The sequence below is a fragment of the Acanthopagrus latus genome, chromosome 21, assembly GCF_904848185.1.
Source record: "Acanthopagrus latus isolate v.2019 chromosome 21, fAcaLat1.1, whole genome shotgun sequence".
Taxonomy (NCBI): Eukaryota; Metazoa; Chordata; class Actinopteri; order Spariformes; family Sparidae; genus Acanthopagrus; species Acanthopagrus latus.
Window position 1 is genome coordinate 24,432,657 of NC_051059.1, and position 16,251 is coordinate 24,448,907.

General features: G+C 41.6%; 1 protein-coding gene across 13 annotated transcripts in view; it reads right to left on the minus strand.

Annotated features, from left to right (window-relative positions):
* Nucleotides 1-16,251, minus strand: part of pard3ab (par-3 family cell polarity regulator alpha, b) — a 235,423-nt gene that overhangs the window by 63,762 nt on the left and 155,410 nt on the right. For all 13 annotated transcript variants that reach the window (XM_037082787.1, XM_037082788.1, XM_037082785.1 and 10 more), the window contains 2 exons: nucleotides 9,634-9,864; nucleotides 8,000-8,243 (listed from right to left, as the gene is read on the minus strand). In XM_037082787.1, coding sequence (XP_036938682.1) covers nucleotides 8,000-8,243; nucleotides 9,634-9,864 — 475 coding nt within the window. The remainder of the gene's footprint in view (nucleotides 1-7,999; nucleotides 8,244-9,633; nucleotides 9,865-16,251) is intronic.

Consider the following 16,251-nt stretch of genomic DNA (forward strand, 5'->3'; position numbering starts at 1 on the left):
ATAAAAAGAGCGTGAGTGTGTTTAAGAATTTAAGAGATAGAGACTGTAAATTGCCCAATGGGAGTAAGAAAAAACAAGACACGCTGAGATGTGAGCCGTGTGAATGTGTGCATGCAAAGCAATATAGAAGAAAGAGAATTGAAAAACAAGAGAAATAAAGTAAAATCGATGAGAGAGACACAGGATGAAAAGAACAAAACAAGCGCATGAATCTGCAGAGAGAACCCGGCGGTGTGAGCGTGGAGGTGTGTGAGGAAGAAAATATAGAAAAGAAAAGAAAGAAAACAAAACAAACCCTGAATGGAAATAAAGGCGAGAGCACAAAATGAATGGGAGAGTGAGAGAAAGAAAAAGGTAGAAAGTAAATTGAAATGGCATCTGAAAGAACTGCAATAATGTGAGGAGATGAGGAGAACGAGGACGAGAAAGCAAATAAAGAAATATTTTGTGTGTGTAACTCTGAGAAAGAACGAACAAAGAGCGACAGATGTATCACACTTGATATATATATTAAAAAAAGTTAGGATAATAAGAATCGCAACACAGTTAGCACATCGGCTGTGATGCTCCACGACTTTACCCACAACTGTCCTTAACAAAAATGGATTTCTTTCATAACCTCGAAACTTTTTTCCTTCCTAGTTTGCAGGGAAGAAACGAAACTGTCCGATGCTCAATGAGAGCTCAGACTTTCTCTTTAAAGTCATAAAATAATCCAAACTTCTCAAATTCTCTGACTCTGCTGCGTCCCGGTGGCCGAGTGGACAGAAGCCCATAAAACGATGGGAAACGGAGCGCTTGCAGAACACTTCCTGCGTCGTTTTGGCATCCGTGTGCACACGCATCCCGTGCATGTGGCACGCAGATGCTACCCAGAGGTTCGGCATCTGGTCTTTTTTGTTGCTCGCCATGTGCAGATCTCACAAAAAAGAAAATTTGCAAGGCAGACAATTAGCATAGCTGCTGCTGAATCTGGGCTTCCATCATGACAGGTGCTGGTGGTTTGTCAAACAGAGTGAATCTGTGTGAAGTTTGTCCAATGACTGACAAAAGCACTAAACACTTATATGTAAATAAACCTTTTTCGATTCTAAAATGACGTCTGAAGAAGTAAATGTACGAGGTGGCAATCTAAGGGATCGAGGCAAAATCCATCGCCCAGACAAAAACAATGCACCAAAACCTACAACAGACTCACAAAGAGAAAACTTAAAACTGCTTATGCCATCCATGAATAATGTGCAGCAGCTATGATATAAGGTCTTTGATTAAAAATTTGTGTTGGCATGAAATGCATCTGTGACGACCTGAGAGGACCCGACGATGCAGCAAGAGCTCCTATAAAATTCAGCATGGCTCCTGATTTGTCAGCTGGAAAAGATCTGAACGTCTACCAGAACTGATTCAACTTAATGTAAGTAAGTTCAGACATCAGCGCTATTCATGTTATGTTCAGTCTGAGTTAGGTACATTTCCTGATGTTCCTGAAATGTCATGACAAGTAGAAGCCCACCAACAACAACAGGAGGAACTGCAGCAAGCATAAGGGGGAGGAGGAGGAGGCGGGCCTGGAGACTATAAGGTCCATTACTTGATTAATTTAACTGCGGCCGTCTGAAATGCTCAGACTGACGGCTCGCCGTTAATGTTAAGAGCAGGAGTGATCTATCACGGCGCGAGACGGTTGACACTTTCTCTCTCCACACCACTAACTTTCATTAACAGCCCCTTAAAAGACAGCCAAAGTCTCCCCGTCGCACACACACACACACACACACAGCCACAAACACACGCAAAAAGATTTACGACTGAATGGGAAAACTTTGAAGAGGAGACAGAGTATAAACCGTGACACCGGGGCATTTAATAATCTTATATTCCAGGCACAGTTAGGCCTGCCTCGTCTTGTGGAGCCGCACACCATCGATAAAGAGGCTTTGACTTGTTTCTGTGGTTAGAAAAGACAACTTCAAAATGTCAAGGATTCAGCTAATTCAATTCAGCGGACCACCCGTGTGTCACTGCTAATCCCTTAACAGCACAAAAAAGTGAAAACAAGTCTGGCGGTGTTGTGGACACTTTTGGGTGACATATTGGAGATGCAGCACCGCTGAAATGTCAGTGGGACGCATGAGGGCAAGTCGGCACATCAGAACGTGGTGAAGTTAGGATGAAGTCAAGAATTAATGTCACTGAAATATGATCACAGCACGATGGCATCCGTGAAAATGTCAAAAATATGCAGATGGTAGTCCTACGTCCATCCACTATTTGATAAATGTGACAGGATATCACAAAATCATTGTTGGGGGAATCATGTTGGATTTATTTGCTGACTTGCCACGAAACGTTACAAGATGGAACTACTGTGTTTCTTAATGTCTGTTAAAATGCTGAAACACTTCAGGAATCCATAACTGCTGATTGATGTGTGGCCGAAGTGACTAGTGATCCTCCTGCAGGTTAGTAGGAGGGTTGTCACTACATAATCGGCCTGATAGTGGGAAACGGATATAAGCTATTGGCTGATAATGGATTGTTTTTTTTTCAATCATCAGTCTTTGCTCGCTACAAAGATTGGTGCAGCTGTGCATAAACTACGGCTCAGGATCATCTTTAAGATACAAAAGTGCTAAATTATCAGTTATCACCATCTTTTCAAGAATTGCAGGTTACTAGCAGTTATCAGTGTAGGCTGAATCACTAAACACTAGCATGTTGACATGTGGATTACATGTTACTCTGTGTTAACACACATGCTAACGTCACGTTGGCGTTGGCATCCAGAGAAAGTTGCAGCTGAGCCAAAGTAAACTTGGGGATGACCAAGTCCATGTTAGATCTATGGAAGATGAGCCAATTCTGACAGTGAAGTCTGTATCGTATCATTCTGTGCCATACATTTTGACGTAAGCAACAACATAATTATTGCTCCAATAGTTGGATCTGAGAGAAGGAGAGGTCTGTAGTGAGTATTACTGCTTCAAAGTGCAGCCAAGTCTTCATTTGTGAGCACAGTCGGGAATATAAGCAACAAGTCATGATGAACACAGCATTATCAGCAGTGACTATTAGCATTTTATCTCGCATCACGCTCTGTTCTCTTCCCCTGAGCGGAGTATGACGCATGAATGTCGCACTGTCCACAACAAAAAAAAAAAAAAAAGAAAGAAAGAAACACAAACAAGTGTGAGTTTCTAAGAAAACCCATCGGCAGACGGCGAGGACGGTCAAAAACAGGCCCCACAGTGCTTCCTCGGTGACACATCACGAAGCTCGTCACAGCATGAGCCTTTTCCATGTTCGGGCTTGTTCACTTGTTCATGATGAGAACACACACACACACACACACACACACACGCATACACACACACACACTATAACCACTGCAAAATTAGCGCAGCCCTCGAATTTCTGGGCAGCGACCGTCCTCGCCGGTGCCAAGCTAACAGACTGGGTGTTGCTTTTGAGTCCAAGTGATGATCAGAGAGAGAGAGGGTGAGGGAGCAGGAGAGAGAGAGAGAGAGTCAGAGAGAGAGAGAGAGAGAGAGAGAGAGAGAGAGAGAGAGAGAGAGAGAGAGAGAGAGAGAGAGAGAGAGAGAGAGAGAGAGAGAGAGAGAGAGAGAGAGAGAGAGAGAGAGAGAGTCAGAGAGAGAGAGAGAGAGAGAGAGAGAATAGATGGATACAGAGTTGGCAGGCCACACTGTTGGCAGGGGTTGATGGTAATGAGGCTTTGATTGGGAGTGAGTGTGAGGCCTTCGAGACATGAGAGGGTCAGGCAGTGGCAGCTCTGTTGATCACACACACACACACACACACACACACACACACACACACACACACACACACACACAAGCCCTCCTACTCTTGATCCACCCCGCCTACATACAAACACACATCAGAGTACGAGCTCCCTGACACTCCTGAACACAAAGCCTTCACTCACTCATTCACACACACACACACACACACACACACACACACACACACACACACACACACTCTCAAACACATGACACTCATGGTGATCTCTTGACGTTCTGTGAAGCCACTCAGGGGATCTAACTTGCTCACATCACGTTCGGCGGTGCAATAGGGCCGCGCTTTTTTAAAAGAAAAAAGCAGTTGAAGTCGTTGAAGTCGTTCTCGACACATCCACCCTCCGAGGTTTGAGCCCCGACGACATGCATTCGCATCCTGTTTCATCATGACATGTTGACACTAACACCAGCGAAAACATGCAAATGAAGGTACCTTTTTTTACTCTCTCTCTCTTCCAGTAACATTTGAGGCTAAGTGCTCGCCACGTAGTGTTTGCTAAACTGTGGCTCCCACATATCACCTGTCAATCAAACAAGGTGGGTGTTACAAGGAAGTGTTCATCAGATTTTCTGTTAATTCAGCTGCGAGCTGAATGTGCTGCCTTCTTCTCGTGCCCCTTTATTAAATGCAATGTGACACAACACAAAAGTGCTAAGTATATGATCACTTCACTCTGTTCTTGGTCTGTTCAGATTTGTAAAATATCCCACTGGGGTTGAGGTTTTTCAGTTTTTCTACTAGTTGAATAGCAAACATGAGAAGTTTAAAGAATATACAAGTCCTGATTTACCTTCTCGGGGAAACTGGGGGAAGAAAAGAATAAACAGTTTTTTTTTCCCTGGTGAGGTTTCAGGTTTACTGTCTGATCACGCACAAATGAAATTCATGAATGTAAAAATCAATTTATGAAGGTTATCAAACTAGACTTGGTTCAGGGACAGGATCTAAAGATTAAACATTAAGGCGGCACCAAACCAAAGATCCCCTCAATACAGCGGTTAATACTGTGCTTGAATTGTGCATAATTCCAAACAAGTGTTGAAAAACATTGGAAAAATTAAAATTACATTCCTTTTTCCAGAGATTTTGAAGCACCTGGAGTTTTCAGCGCCAGAGCAGCCTTGTCAATATATAAAAATCATTACCTTTTCTGATCTATTCCACTGGAATGAGAAATAAATAAGCAAAAGAGAAAAACAAAGACTGTTTCACACATTCAAATACAAAAATAAACTAAATTCTCATTCAGTAAATGTCCTGAAAAGTATGGAGGTCTAACAATAATACATCAGTGCAGGTTTAATGATTTATTGTTTATGCATACAAAGTTTTGCAGGGAGAAAAAAAAAATGCAATTTGTTGGCGATCACATTTCACAGATTAATATGCTGTTGAGCCACTATTAATTTCTCCCCCTAAAAATTGCTTACTTAATTCCCACTAAACTTCCACAGTGCCAGCTTACTCACAGTGAGAAATGGCACCATGCTGCTTCTAAGAAAATATTGGATAAGTCAGCTAAATGGGAGTTTAAAGTACATATATATCCTGAAGAATATTCCACTTAACTCAAACCTTGTCAAGAAGATAATACTTGAGGTTTCTGACAAAGTTATTGTTCTGTTTCTTCTTTAAACATTAATTCTTTAATTAACTTCCTGTGTTCAGAAGAGAAAATGTTAAAGCTTGAAGTGCTGCTGCGTCGACACTGAAGTTCGCGGATTCTTCCTTTAAGTTGAATACGTGTGACCGGGACTTGACATACAGATGAGCTGAGTGTATCCCCACATCATTATTTTGGAGAACACAGATGTCTCATCCAGTAAACACTGGGCGCAGATCAAACAGGCAGTCAGACACAGTTTTAATGGAGCAGATCTGATGTGACCAATATCGAGCCAATCAGAGCGCCATCGCACTGATGTTCTGACAAACAAACACCAATCGTTATCATCATCATCAGTGAGTGTGAGATGACTGGAGATTACTGCAGTGTGTGTTTGCCAGGTGCCATATAGTGGGTTTGGATTTGTGTATGAACTGAGCGGCCTTTATGTTGTGTGGATTTGTTATTTCATAATATATCTACAATTCATTTCTCTGTGCATGTGTGTGTTCCCTGCTAATTATTCCAGTGTGTGTCCGTCTGCATTCATGAGATTGAAGTAAGTGTCCATGTGTGATTACATCATTGTGTGTGTGTGTGTGTGTGTGGCCCTGACTGCCTGCCATAAGCCTCTCTGCGTTTCCTCAAGTTAGCTGTTGTCATTTGAAGCGATCCCACCTGTTCGACACAGAGCTCCTCTGACTTTAACCTCGCGCCGCCCCTGAAGGTCCATTAGCTCCTGGTCTCTCTGACTCGCTTCTGTTTTTCCATTACTGTTCTTACAGTATAACAAAGCTTAATCGAGAACTTTGCCAATTTTCAACCAGGTTTGCGTCAATCCAGTGTTTGTAGTGTATACTAATGTAAAAGTTCTGTCCAGGGGCGTGATATTTCCACTGTTGAAATACACTTTTAATTACACCAGGAATATAAATCAGGATTGTGTGTTTTTACTAAAGAGTGACTTCAGTTGAGACATGGTGATGATGCAGTCGTAGCTGCTCGACCTGGAGTGTTTGAGTTTTTAAATACAGTATTTCAACCTTCTTGGTTACATGTTAATTATCACTAGCAAGGATGACATTTGTTGGTTAAAACATTCATAACTGAAGGTCGACTTCTGAAGCTATTTGTCATAAAGTTGGCTCTGTGGTCATCAAGTGACCTTTCTAGTAACTGTATAGAACCCCTTAAGTGCACCTTGATTTGAACTGTTTTGATTTGAAATGCTATTCCCAAGATCAAAAATACACTTTTAACACTTCAACAGACTTCTGAGCAGCTTCACTCCCCAGACTGTGAGATCATCAACACTCCATTTTTGAAAACAGATCTAGCACAAAGGACTCAAGCTTCATCTTTTTCAGACTCACCTGTTTAAGAAAATAACGATAAATTTAAACTTGTAACCTTGTGTGTTGAAATCCTCCTCCAGCTCACTTGATTGATCTCTTCCCTTATAGTGTATTAAACCTCTATCGGTCTATTTAATGTCCTTCCTTTTTATTTCTCTCCCTCCATCTCTGTGGACCTCATCACCTTCTCCCTCTCAGACAAGAGTCACTGTTTTGTTTCCTTGTCATCGCCACTTTGGCTAATATGATATACAACCATATTACTGGCCGGGCCCAGAGGCTTCCCGGCCAATCAGATGGAGGAAGGGCAGATCAAATGACCTGGACACCAGTTGTAAAAGAGGGATGGAGAGACATGAAGGAGAAAATGTATTAACTATGAACTACCGGGATGTTTGTGTGTGTAGTGTATGAATCAGTTTGGCTATGAGAGGTTGCACGGCAGGTAAAATGTTGCAGAGCAAGAATTAATAACAGGAAACTCAAAAAACAAAAGGTCAACTTGTCTGAGAGTCTTATTAGCGTGTCCTCGCACTATTTTACTGTAGTGGCTCTGCAGCTCAGGCCTGTCCTGTTCACTTATCTCACTCACAGAACAAATCATACGGCTGTTTTAGGTACTTCCAATCTCACAAAAAGTAAGATTAACATTATTCGTCCATGTGTCAACAAGAGTTTGTTTTCTTCACACAGGAAGACGGCACACGGAACTGCCTAAATAGGGATGTGTCAGCTTTTTGCAGTAGATATTGATCAGAATTGCTTGGACAGACTGATACTGAACAGCCTTATCTCAGTTTATATATACATATATAGTTTAGGAAGGTTTTGTGCTTACATTGTGCGGATGATAAAACAGTGAAAGTGTTCGATGAAAATTGCTCTGCGACATAATGTGCCGTCAACACAAGATAAGCCCTGAACACACACTGTGTACTGTTCTTTCTTCTCACACTGTGTGTTCACACAGCTTCGAGTAGATTGTGTAGTTCAGTGCCAAAACATTCAGGAAACGTCTTTGTGCAGAAAGCGAAATAAGATAAGAACATTCAATAAAGCAAAAACTACGAGACCCAGTCAGAAAGTGAACAGAAATAAAACTCCTTTATCGCACCAGTGTGGTCAATGTTGCATTTTGCTCTGTTAAGAAACTTTCTAACAGACTGTTTGAGTGAGAATAAAGTTAATAATCACGACCAGACTGCTTCAGTCTTACCTGAACATGTCCCCGAGGCCTTTCAGCATGCCCTTCTTGGCCTTTCCCTTGTCTTTCTCCTTCCCTCCGTCCTGCTGCTTCTTCTTCTCCTTCCCTGCCTTCTCTTTGTCTTTCTTCTTCTCCTCTTTGGTGCGATTAGTGCCGTTGACCAGGGGTTTTTCGGAGCCGGATAGCGGAGTCTGGTCGGCCACCGTGGACACGGAGTCTCTCCCCGATCGTGAACTCTCCTCTGTGTCCTCCTCCACTGCAGAGAGGGAAAGGCAAACAGATGGAGGGACAGAGATGGAAACATGGGGAGAATGGGGAACATCTTTTTAAACTATGAACAGGTTATTTTGCACATACTGTATATAACTCAAAACGCCTAATAAATGAAAAATGTGTAAGTCTCATAAATGTGTAATTATGTCTCCTAAGTGCCAAAAGGAGCTTAATATAATTTAATTACATATTACTAGTGATTGAGGAGCTCTGTTCTGCAGTGAAATACTAATCATTAGAGACTCTGACTGGGACAAAATGATTAAAGGCCATAAATTAATTACTTTGACGGTAATATGACGTGTTACTGTAACACAATATGAGATCAACTTTAGATAGAAAACAGATTCTTTGGGCTCTCCATCTGGATCGATTTGGTGACAGTTGCCAAGTCTTGGTGTCTGCCTTCTCTCCAATATAATACAACTCGATGCTCAAAGCACCAACAAACACATGTTTGGAAAAACATGAAACTACATGAGAAATGCACAGAACCAGATCCGCAGATTATCCTGATTAAGCAAATCATGATTTCTGGAAACAGACGTTGCTTTTGAGTTTTTCAAACAGGTTTTTTTTGTGAGTTTTTGCACCATCAGCCGGGTGCCATCTTGCTTCATTATATTCGAGAGAAGGCGACAGAACTACAGTCACGAGGAGAGTACATATTTTGAATTAGGGTGAAATGTCACTTTAGGGGACAGCATCTATACATATTCATTACTCATTGCATGGAGATAATACATTAGTGCGTGTATTCCTCTTTCAGATTATATATTTCTATTTTGTGTGACTCACATTTACAGAAAGGAATCAACCAAATCAGAAACAGGAGCTTTGGATAGAAAAGCAGATAAAACACAGTGACTTTGACTGTATTGTTGTTGAAAGCAGCTTGTTCCAGACGTGATCGATGCATCGCTCATCTCCTGACTCATCCTCATTTCAGATGCCCCATATTGACACTGTGATGACATGTAATGCAGCAGATAGCTCCGTCCTGACACAGCCATATGCCGTTGCCACAAGCAGTGATTACATCAGCAGCAGGAGATCGAGCGTTAGTCAGAATGCTGTCACTCCCATGCATGATTATGGAAGCCGCATCCAAGTTTTAGTGGCTGACACATCATCGGTTTCAGTATCAATCCTTGTTATTGATTTTGATCTAATGCAATGTCACTGATGTCATCATTGCACAGTTTCACATTTCAGACTTGTTCCAGAAGCTCCTCGCTGAAGGACGCAGACAGGATTTCCAGCTGCTGATGAACATTGTGGGATCAAACCTGTGATTTTTGAAAAAAAAAACAAAACAAAAACAGGACAGTTTTATTAACCGCTGGCTGACGTACGAACTGAAGATATCTTACATGTCTCCATGCCCTCGTCGTCTTCTTCCGTTGCAGCCGGTCGGTCGTAGGACTTGTCGATGGCTGCTCTGAAGCTCTCGTTGCAGCCCCGCCCCCTGATGATGCGGGGGCGCGGCCTGTGGAAGGGGAGGTCCCCGTTGAGGGTTACCTCGGCAACAGCCGTCTGGAGGCTCTCTAGAGAGCTGGACTTCTTTAAGCCCAGTGACGGTCCCACGTCCTTTGTGGAGGAACCTGATGGGAGGATACAGAGGTTTGTACTGGAGGAATGTGGACGGCCCTGACAAAGTCCAAATCAACACTATACTATACTTAGTGCTGCACACTGTAGTATCGGACCCAGCTAACCAGCTACCCTGTCCTCCTCGTTTACTTCAAACAGCAAAGACTTCTTCAGAGTGGTGCAAAAATATGTACGGCAGTAATTTAACAAGTGGGAGGCCTCCTGGGCTACATCTGTACTTTGAACTCTATAAATTGTCACCATGATTAAGCATCTCACTGATTGTAGCACAAAGCTATTTGCGACTTCTTTGGAAACCGTGACAACAAGAAAAATGTCCAAGGCATACAAAATAAGATATATTTATTTATTTATTATTATTATTATTTTTTTTACACCTGTGCTGGTACAGGAAAAGGCTGAAAATCTGATTGTGTATGACATCTATTTCTTTTATAGATTTGGTATTGTTTAATTAATAGACGTCATAGTTTCCCAAGTATAACTACAAGAGGAGACAGACTAAAAAGCTACAATCTGAAATAATTTCCATCCCAATGTTATTTCTATTCTAACATCGCCTCAAAAACATTCCTCCTTCACATATTTTAGTGCTGCAATAAATAACTCAATCCGTCCAGAATCAATATGTGCCCGTTGACTTTGGCTGTAAATAAAACTGCTATAACATTCTCAAGGATAAAGGATGATGTAGTGCGGGAGAAGCTTGAGAGTGATGCTGCAATATGACTAAACAGGATGATTTAAGAGGATGAGAGAGAGTTTTTTTTTCTGAGTAAGCAACGTGACACTTACAGTATTTCACAACAAGCCACTTCCTGCCAAACTCCAAATGACCAACAATTTAAAGCTGTCCAAGTGTGACCTCAGAGTCCCCACTCTCGAACAATCTTAGCATTTCTCATACGGCCGTTTTTAGAGTGGATTTTGGGATTAGCTCCAACCAACCTCACCGTGACCCTCAAGGTGAACGTCCAGCGGAAAAAAACGCCATTAGCACACACAGTACGGCAACGACACAGAACCTGGAAACGGACCATGACTGCATTATCTTGCTTTCTGTTCCACTTCTAGCCGACACGAACAAAAGAGAAAGACCTGCTCCACTGTGCAGAAATGTTACGTAAATGCTAAACCATCTTATAGCTGATACTGCTTATCTTTTCTTCATACAATATAATGCAAAAGGAAGAAGATGACTTGAAAAGCACTCACAAAGTTTCTTCCATACTGTGATTTATGCACACAGGTCCGTTAAAAATAGCCCGGTCACAACAGATGTCCGTCTTGTATTCTACTTCTGCAGCTGGAGAACAATAAAACCATTATATGCACCAGCTATGGATCAGCAATGACACACTCACCCTTCAAGGAACTATGCTTCAACTCGCAGGTGAAGCTATCGCTTTAGTGAAGCGTCTCTACTTAATGCGCTAAGAACAAACACCTGGTGTACCCGAGCATGCCGAGCCTCAGAGGACTAATAAGAAACTGTGACAACAACACATCATATTTAAACCTGGGTGCTGTTTGTTTCACGTAGAAGGAAACTCGATGATCGTGTGTGTATGTGCGGGTGTGTTTGTGTTACATTCCTCCTGACTGACTACAAATTTCATTACAAGATGTGGCTGGGAATGAAAATAACCATCAGCAAAATAGGAGAAACATGACAGTTTAATTAAACTAAGACTATTTGTACCGTGGTGCGGGCATTAATTTTTTGCTCCCACATGGCAGCTTTCAACCGGCTGTGGATGAGTACGGTGGCAAATAAATGTAAGGAGATAAGGTGAGGAAGGTATGGGCGTAAATGGGGGAGAGTCCTAATCCCCCTGTGTGGTGTCACTTCAGAGCTACTGTAGCAGGAGGCTGCAAAATACACAAGGCCTGACAGATTAACATGCAGCGCCATGAGGAAGGAGAGTGACTGAAAGAGAGGGAGATACGGGAGGCAGGAGAAGAAGAAAAGCACAAAGTTAAGAAGGAAAAGAGGGTTGAGTGAGGAAGCAGGAGCCAGAAAAATAAGTGTTTAAGACAGAGAGAAAAGAGTGAAGGTGGCTGAAATTGAAGGGAGGTTGAAAGAGAGTAAAAAATACAAACAAGAGCACCAACTGTGTTTTAATCCACAGCTGGAAAACATTTTTTAATAATAACTGCACCATTCAGTAATGCTCGAGTATCGCTTGCTAAAAGCTGACTGTTAGAAAATCCACCAAGAAATTGTAGTATTTCTTTACCAGACATGGAAAACAACACAGTAGAAATAGTTTTTTGCTGAGCTTGAACATATTTTTCAGGTATCTGTCCTTGAAAATGACTTTTGCGCCCTACATTCACCTGCTCCCCTCCTTACATTTTCCAGACAGGCTCTTTATTTTAGTTTTAATCGTTTGAGGGGAATTAGTAGTTGATTTTGCAGCTGTCTGCCCTGGAGTCCTGCATTCTTTATTTTACAAATTCTGCATCTGTGACTGAGCTGATTTTCTATCTCTAAGCTGGATGTATTGATGTTCTGACGGTTTGGTCACTTTGGGCCGGCCTGATCGTGCTTTCAAAAGCACCTGATCCAGTTTCTAAAATTCCTATTTACACACACTGCCCCTTATTAGAAAGCCGAGCCAAGATCTGACACACTATGCATAGAATAACTCTCTGAGTTCTGACACGTTCAGTTACTTTCTGAATAATGAAACCTTCTGATTATTTATGGGTTTTATATAAGAGAGTTTCTATGTGAACTCAGACTGCATATTTAGTGTACTGGCTGTTTTTGTTTTCTGATTTCAATTCTTATTCTGAGCACAACGGACTTGGCTTTCTTGAAACAAAGTAAAATCTTCATACAGTCAATTAGGGTCAAATATATTGAAATTTATTCAAATGCCCTGCCAGACTGTAGCATCATTTTTTAAAAATGCAAGTCTGGAAACAAGCTAGAAAAAAATAAATAATACAAGCTCCTTGTTTACAGTCAGACTGACCGGAAAAAAAAAGAAAAAAAAGAATACAGACAGAGAAAGAGAGAGAGAAAAAAATTGAATGGTAAATTGAATACATGCAGAGTGAACAAGCTAGTGGGTTGGCGGCCTCCCATTCATTCTCATCAGCCTGTCCTGTTCCCTTAACGTCTCACTGAGAGCCGGGCTGATAGGCTTTTCACGCTGCACACCCACTTATTTAAAGGCTTTGCCCAGCGCCATTCACTACAGTCACACTTCAGCGGCAGTCTTAAACCAAAAAAAAAAAAAAGAAAAAAAGGATAATGTACACTGTGTTGGAGATCTGACAAATGGCATTTAGACAAAAACATGAAAAAACTTTTTTTTTTTCTTTCTACATCTTAAAAAGACTTTTAAAACCTGCTGATGAGGTTTTGGAGACATCGTTCTGCTGACTTTGGAACAACAACAACAAAAAGAAAACTGTGAGCTCATCTTTTCACTTTCCTTTGTACGAGCTAAAATGTGTTAAATTTTAAAAACGATCCAGTCTGGCACCACAGCTCACGTACACTGTCTGACAGATATTTAAAAAAAAAACAAAACAAAAAAAAAAGACAGCTAAATGGATTATTTCAAATCTGGCAACCAGTCAGTCAGCTCTGAATAATCTGCGTCAGTGTGTTTGGACAGAGTGACACTCGTACTCATCTGCAGATAAACATACCAAGTAAAGCCGTGACAGGCTTCCAATAACAAATACAGAGCCGCCGTGTAGCAGCTGGAACCAGGAGAGGTCAGATTGGTGTTGACACCAGACACACCTGGAACTGGCAACAGCAGGGACGTTGATTCAGTCTGCACGAGGGGAATTACTTGATTTCAGTGTCTGTATGAAGTTTGGTTGTTCAAAAAATGAGAATATGGTTTCACTAAAAGTGACAGAAAAGTAAAGAAATGTCAGGGTGGTAGATGACAGAAAAGGCTGACATGATGATTTAATGTACTGTAAGTTTTTCATTTTTTTATGTTCTCACAGGTATTTATGATGGATCTAATAAGTTCATTATGACACTGCCAACAGTTCTTCATTGTCCTCCATCCCTGAAGAGTCCTCGTCTAACATGTGGAACCAGCCTGTGTCAATAAACCCCTCAGCCAATGACGGCTCAGGAGACGACGGCTACTATATCCCGTCTCTAAGAGATGTCACAGTCTTTGGTTTCAGCAGGATGGTTGTGTTTCAGCTTTGGTAAATGGGCCATGGATCATTTGTACTTAGTGGAGAGTAGAGGGTTTTATTTTTTTAAAAGCTGGTAAAGTGACACCAGGGGGCCCACAAAGTGAAAATAAACCCTGAGATACTTAAATAAACAGGGTGAAATCTATTAGCCCATGGCATTAGTGAAACTAAATAGGTGTAAGGTTCCCAAACGGGAAAAACTACCTCCTGTTCTTCAAATGTTCACATCAAAGATCCATCTTAGGAATAATCAGTATCTGCCCGTGTAATGAGATCATTTCAGAGTTTCATTGTTAAGACAAATGAGTCCAATTCAGATAAAACAATGGTGCTAAATTAAAGGACGATCTCTCAAACGCACAAGTTTTATCAGAGATAAAGTGTCAGAAGGGAAGGAAGTTTTATAAAAGAGATCATATATTTCACTACGTGTTTAACTTTACTATATAACTGTTCAATCATCGGTGTCTTCTGTAACAGCCATGTAAACCTCCACGAGTGCTCAAGGCAACACAGCAGCTCTTCACAGATTAGTGCCTATTTGTGCAATGCAAACAGTGCTGCCACTTGAAGATGAAGGTTTGAAGAGTCTATTCTTAACTGACATTGACGGTGCTGGCCTTGGCCTTTTATTCCTCTTCTTTGTGTTCTTACTTGTGGTTGTGCAAATTAAGGTCGTCCTCTCAAACAAATGAAAGCAGAAGCCGTTATGACTTGTGCAAAGTGTTTGACCTTCATCCTGGAAACAGTTTTATAAAGTGGTTCCCGCTGCCTAAACTTAGGCCTGATTTTTGAGTGCCGATCCAACATGCCAGTACTTGTCAATGACACTTAAAAATCAACTTTCCTTCAAATTGGACCTTTAACCACAGAGGTGGAAGATCCAAAAATGCTCCCATTATACTGTGCAACTATCATGGCAGTAATTCTGGATTCTGGGCCTATTTTGTCATTGAGGTACGACAAAATAGATTTTAAAAATGCAAAGAAATGCTAAGTTTTCTAACTTTTCCTAGCCGTCACATTATGCAACAGTACAGCTGACTCATCTGTTGCCACCATTTGGCAGGTACACCTTATACCAAACTTTATGCAACACAAAATCTCATCCGTGCCTCCTCGCGGTATCACAACATGACAGAAAGTTGGAAACAATCTTCCTTCCATCTCATGGTTGCCCACACACAGTTTAAAAAGTTTCAACAAGTATCCATTTGTGCTTTTCCACAAGACCTCTAGAGCCTCTTTTCACACTTTTTCCCTTCATGTTTCTGTCTTCACACTTTATTTTCTGAGTGAAGTACAGAGTCATACCTCCGAGTTACCATAAAACTGCAAGACAGCTTTCTCCTCGCACTCTAAACCTTTCATCGCTCTCTTTCTCCTCCTTCCTTCAACGGGATCCGTCCTTTTGTCCAAGTCGCTGGTATCAGAGGCAGGCCTTCCATTCAGTCGAGGGCGACAGTGAAAATACACAAGACATGACAGTGACGGATGAGTCGCTGTCAGCTCGCTGCCTTAACCAAGGACAGAGTGATTTTTGTGCTCTCTCTCGCCTCGCATACAAACGTACAACTCCTGACACACACACAAAACAATTAGTGCTTCAGCCGCATCTGAGGCAAAAAGGGAGACAATCAAATCTGCAGTCACCCGCCTGCTTTCACAACCGTGTTCAGCAGCGACCTCAAACTGTGGCGAGAACTGCGAGTCCTCACTCTACACGCTGACAAATTTGACTTGTCAAGTGCGAGCAAAACACCGAACACAGGCAACACTGCGAAGATGTGCGAAGAGCACAGCGGTGAATAAACAACTCAGAGAAATAATCTGCAAGTTAACCACAGAATGTATATTTATAGATCAATGTGTTCGATTTAACGTCTGTCATTGTTGTTCCTGAACAATTTGTGTCATGTCCTGTAACAGTTACGGATCGATCCGTTCTGAGGAGCCACAGAGAGCCTCTTCTGATCGTGGCTCACCTCTGCAGAAACAAATGTTTCCCAAAGTTTAAAAATGTGTCATCAGATTCTATTGACATCTAACAATGCAAAGAATGAAGGAAGAAAACATGAACTGCAAAGGTTGCTCTGAAATGACATGAGGGACAGAGAGGTATAACTTGGTGTTGATCAAGTGAAAGTATAGAGAGAGAATCGTCTTTATTCGTCCATGTGTAAGAAGATTTC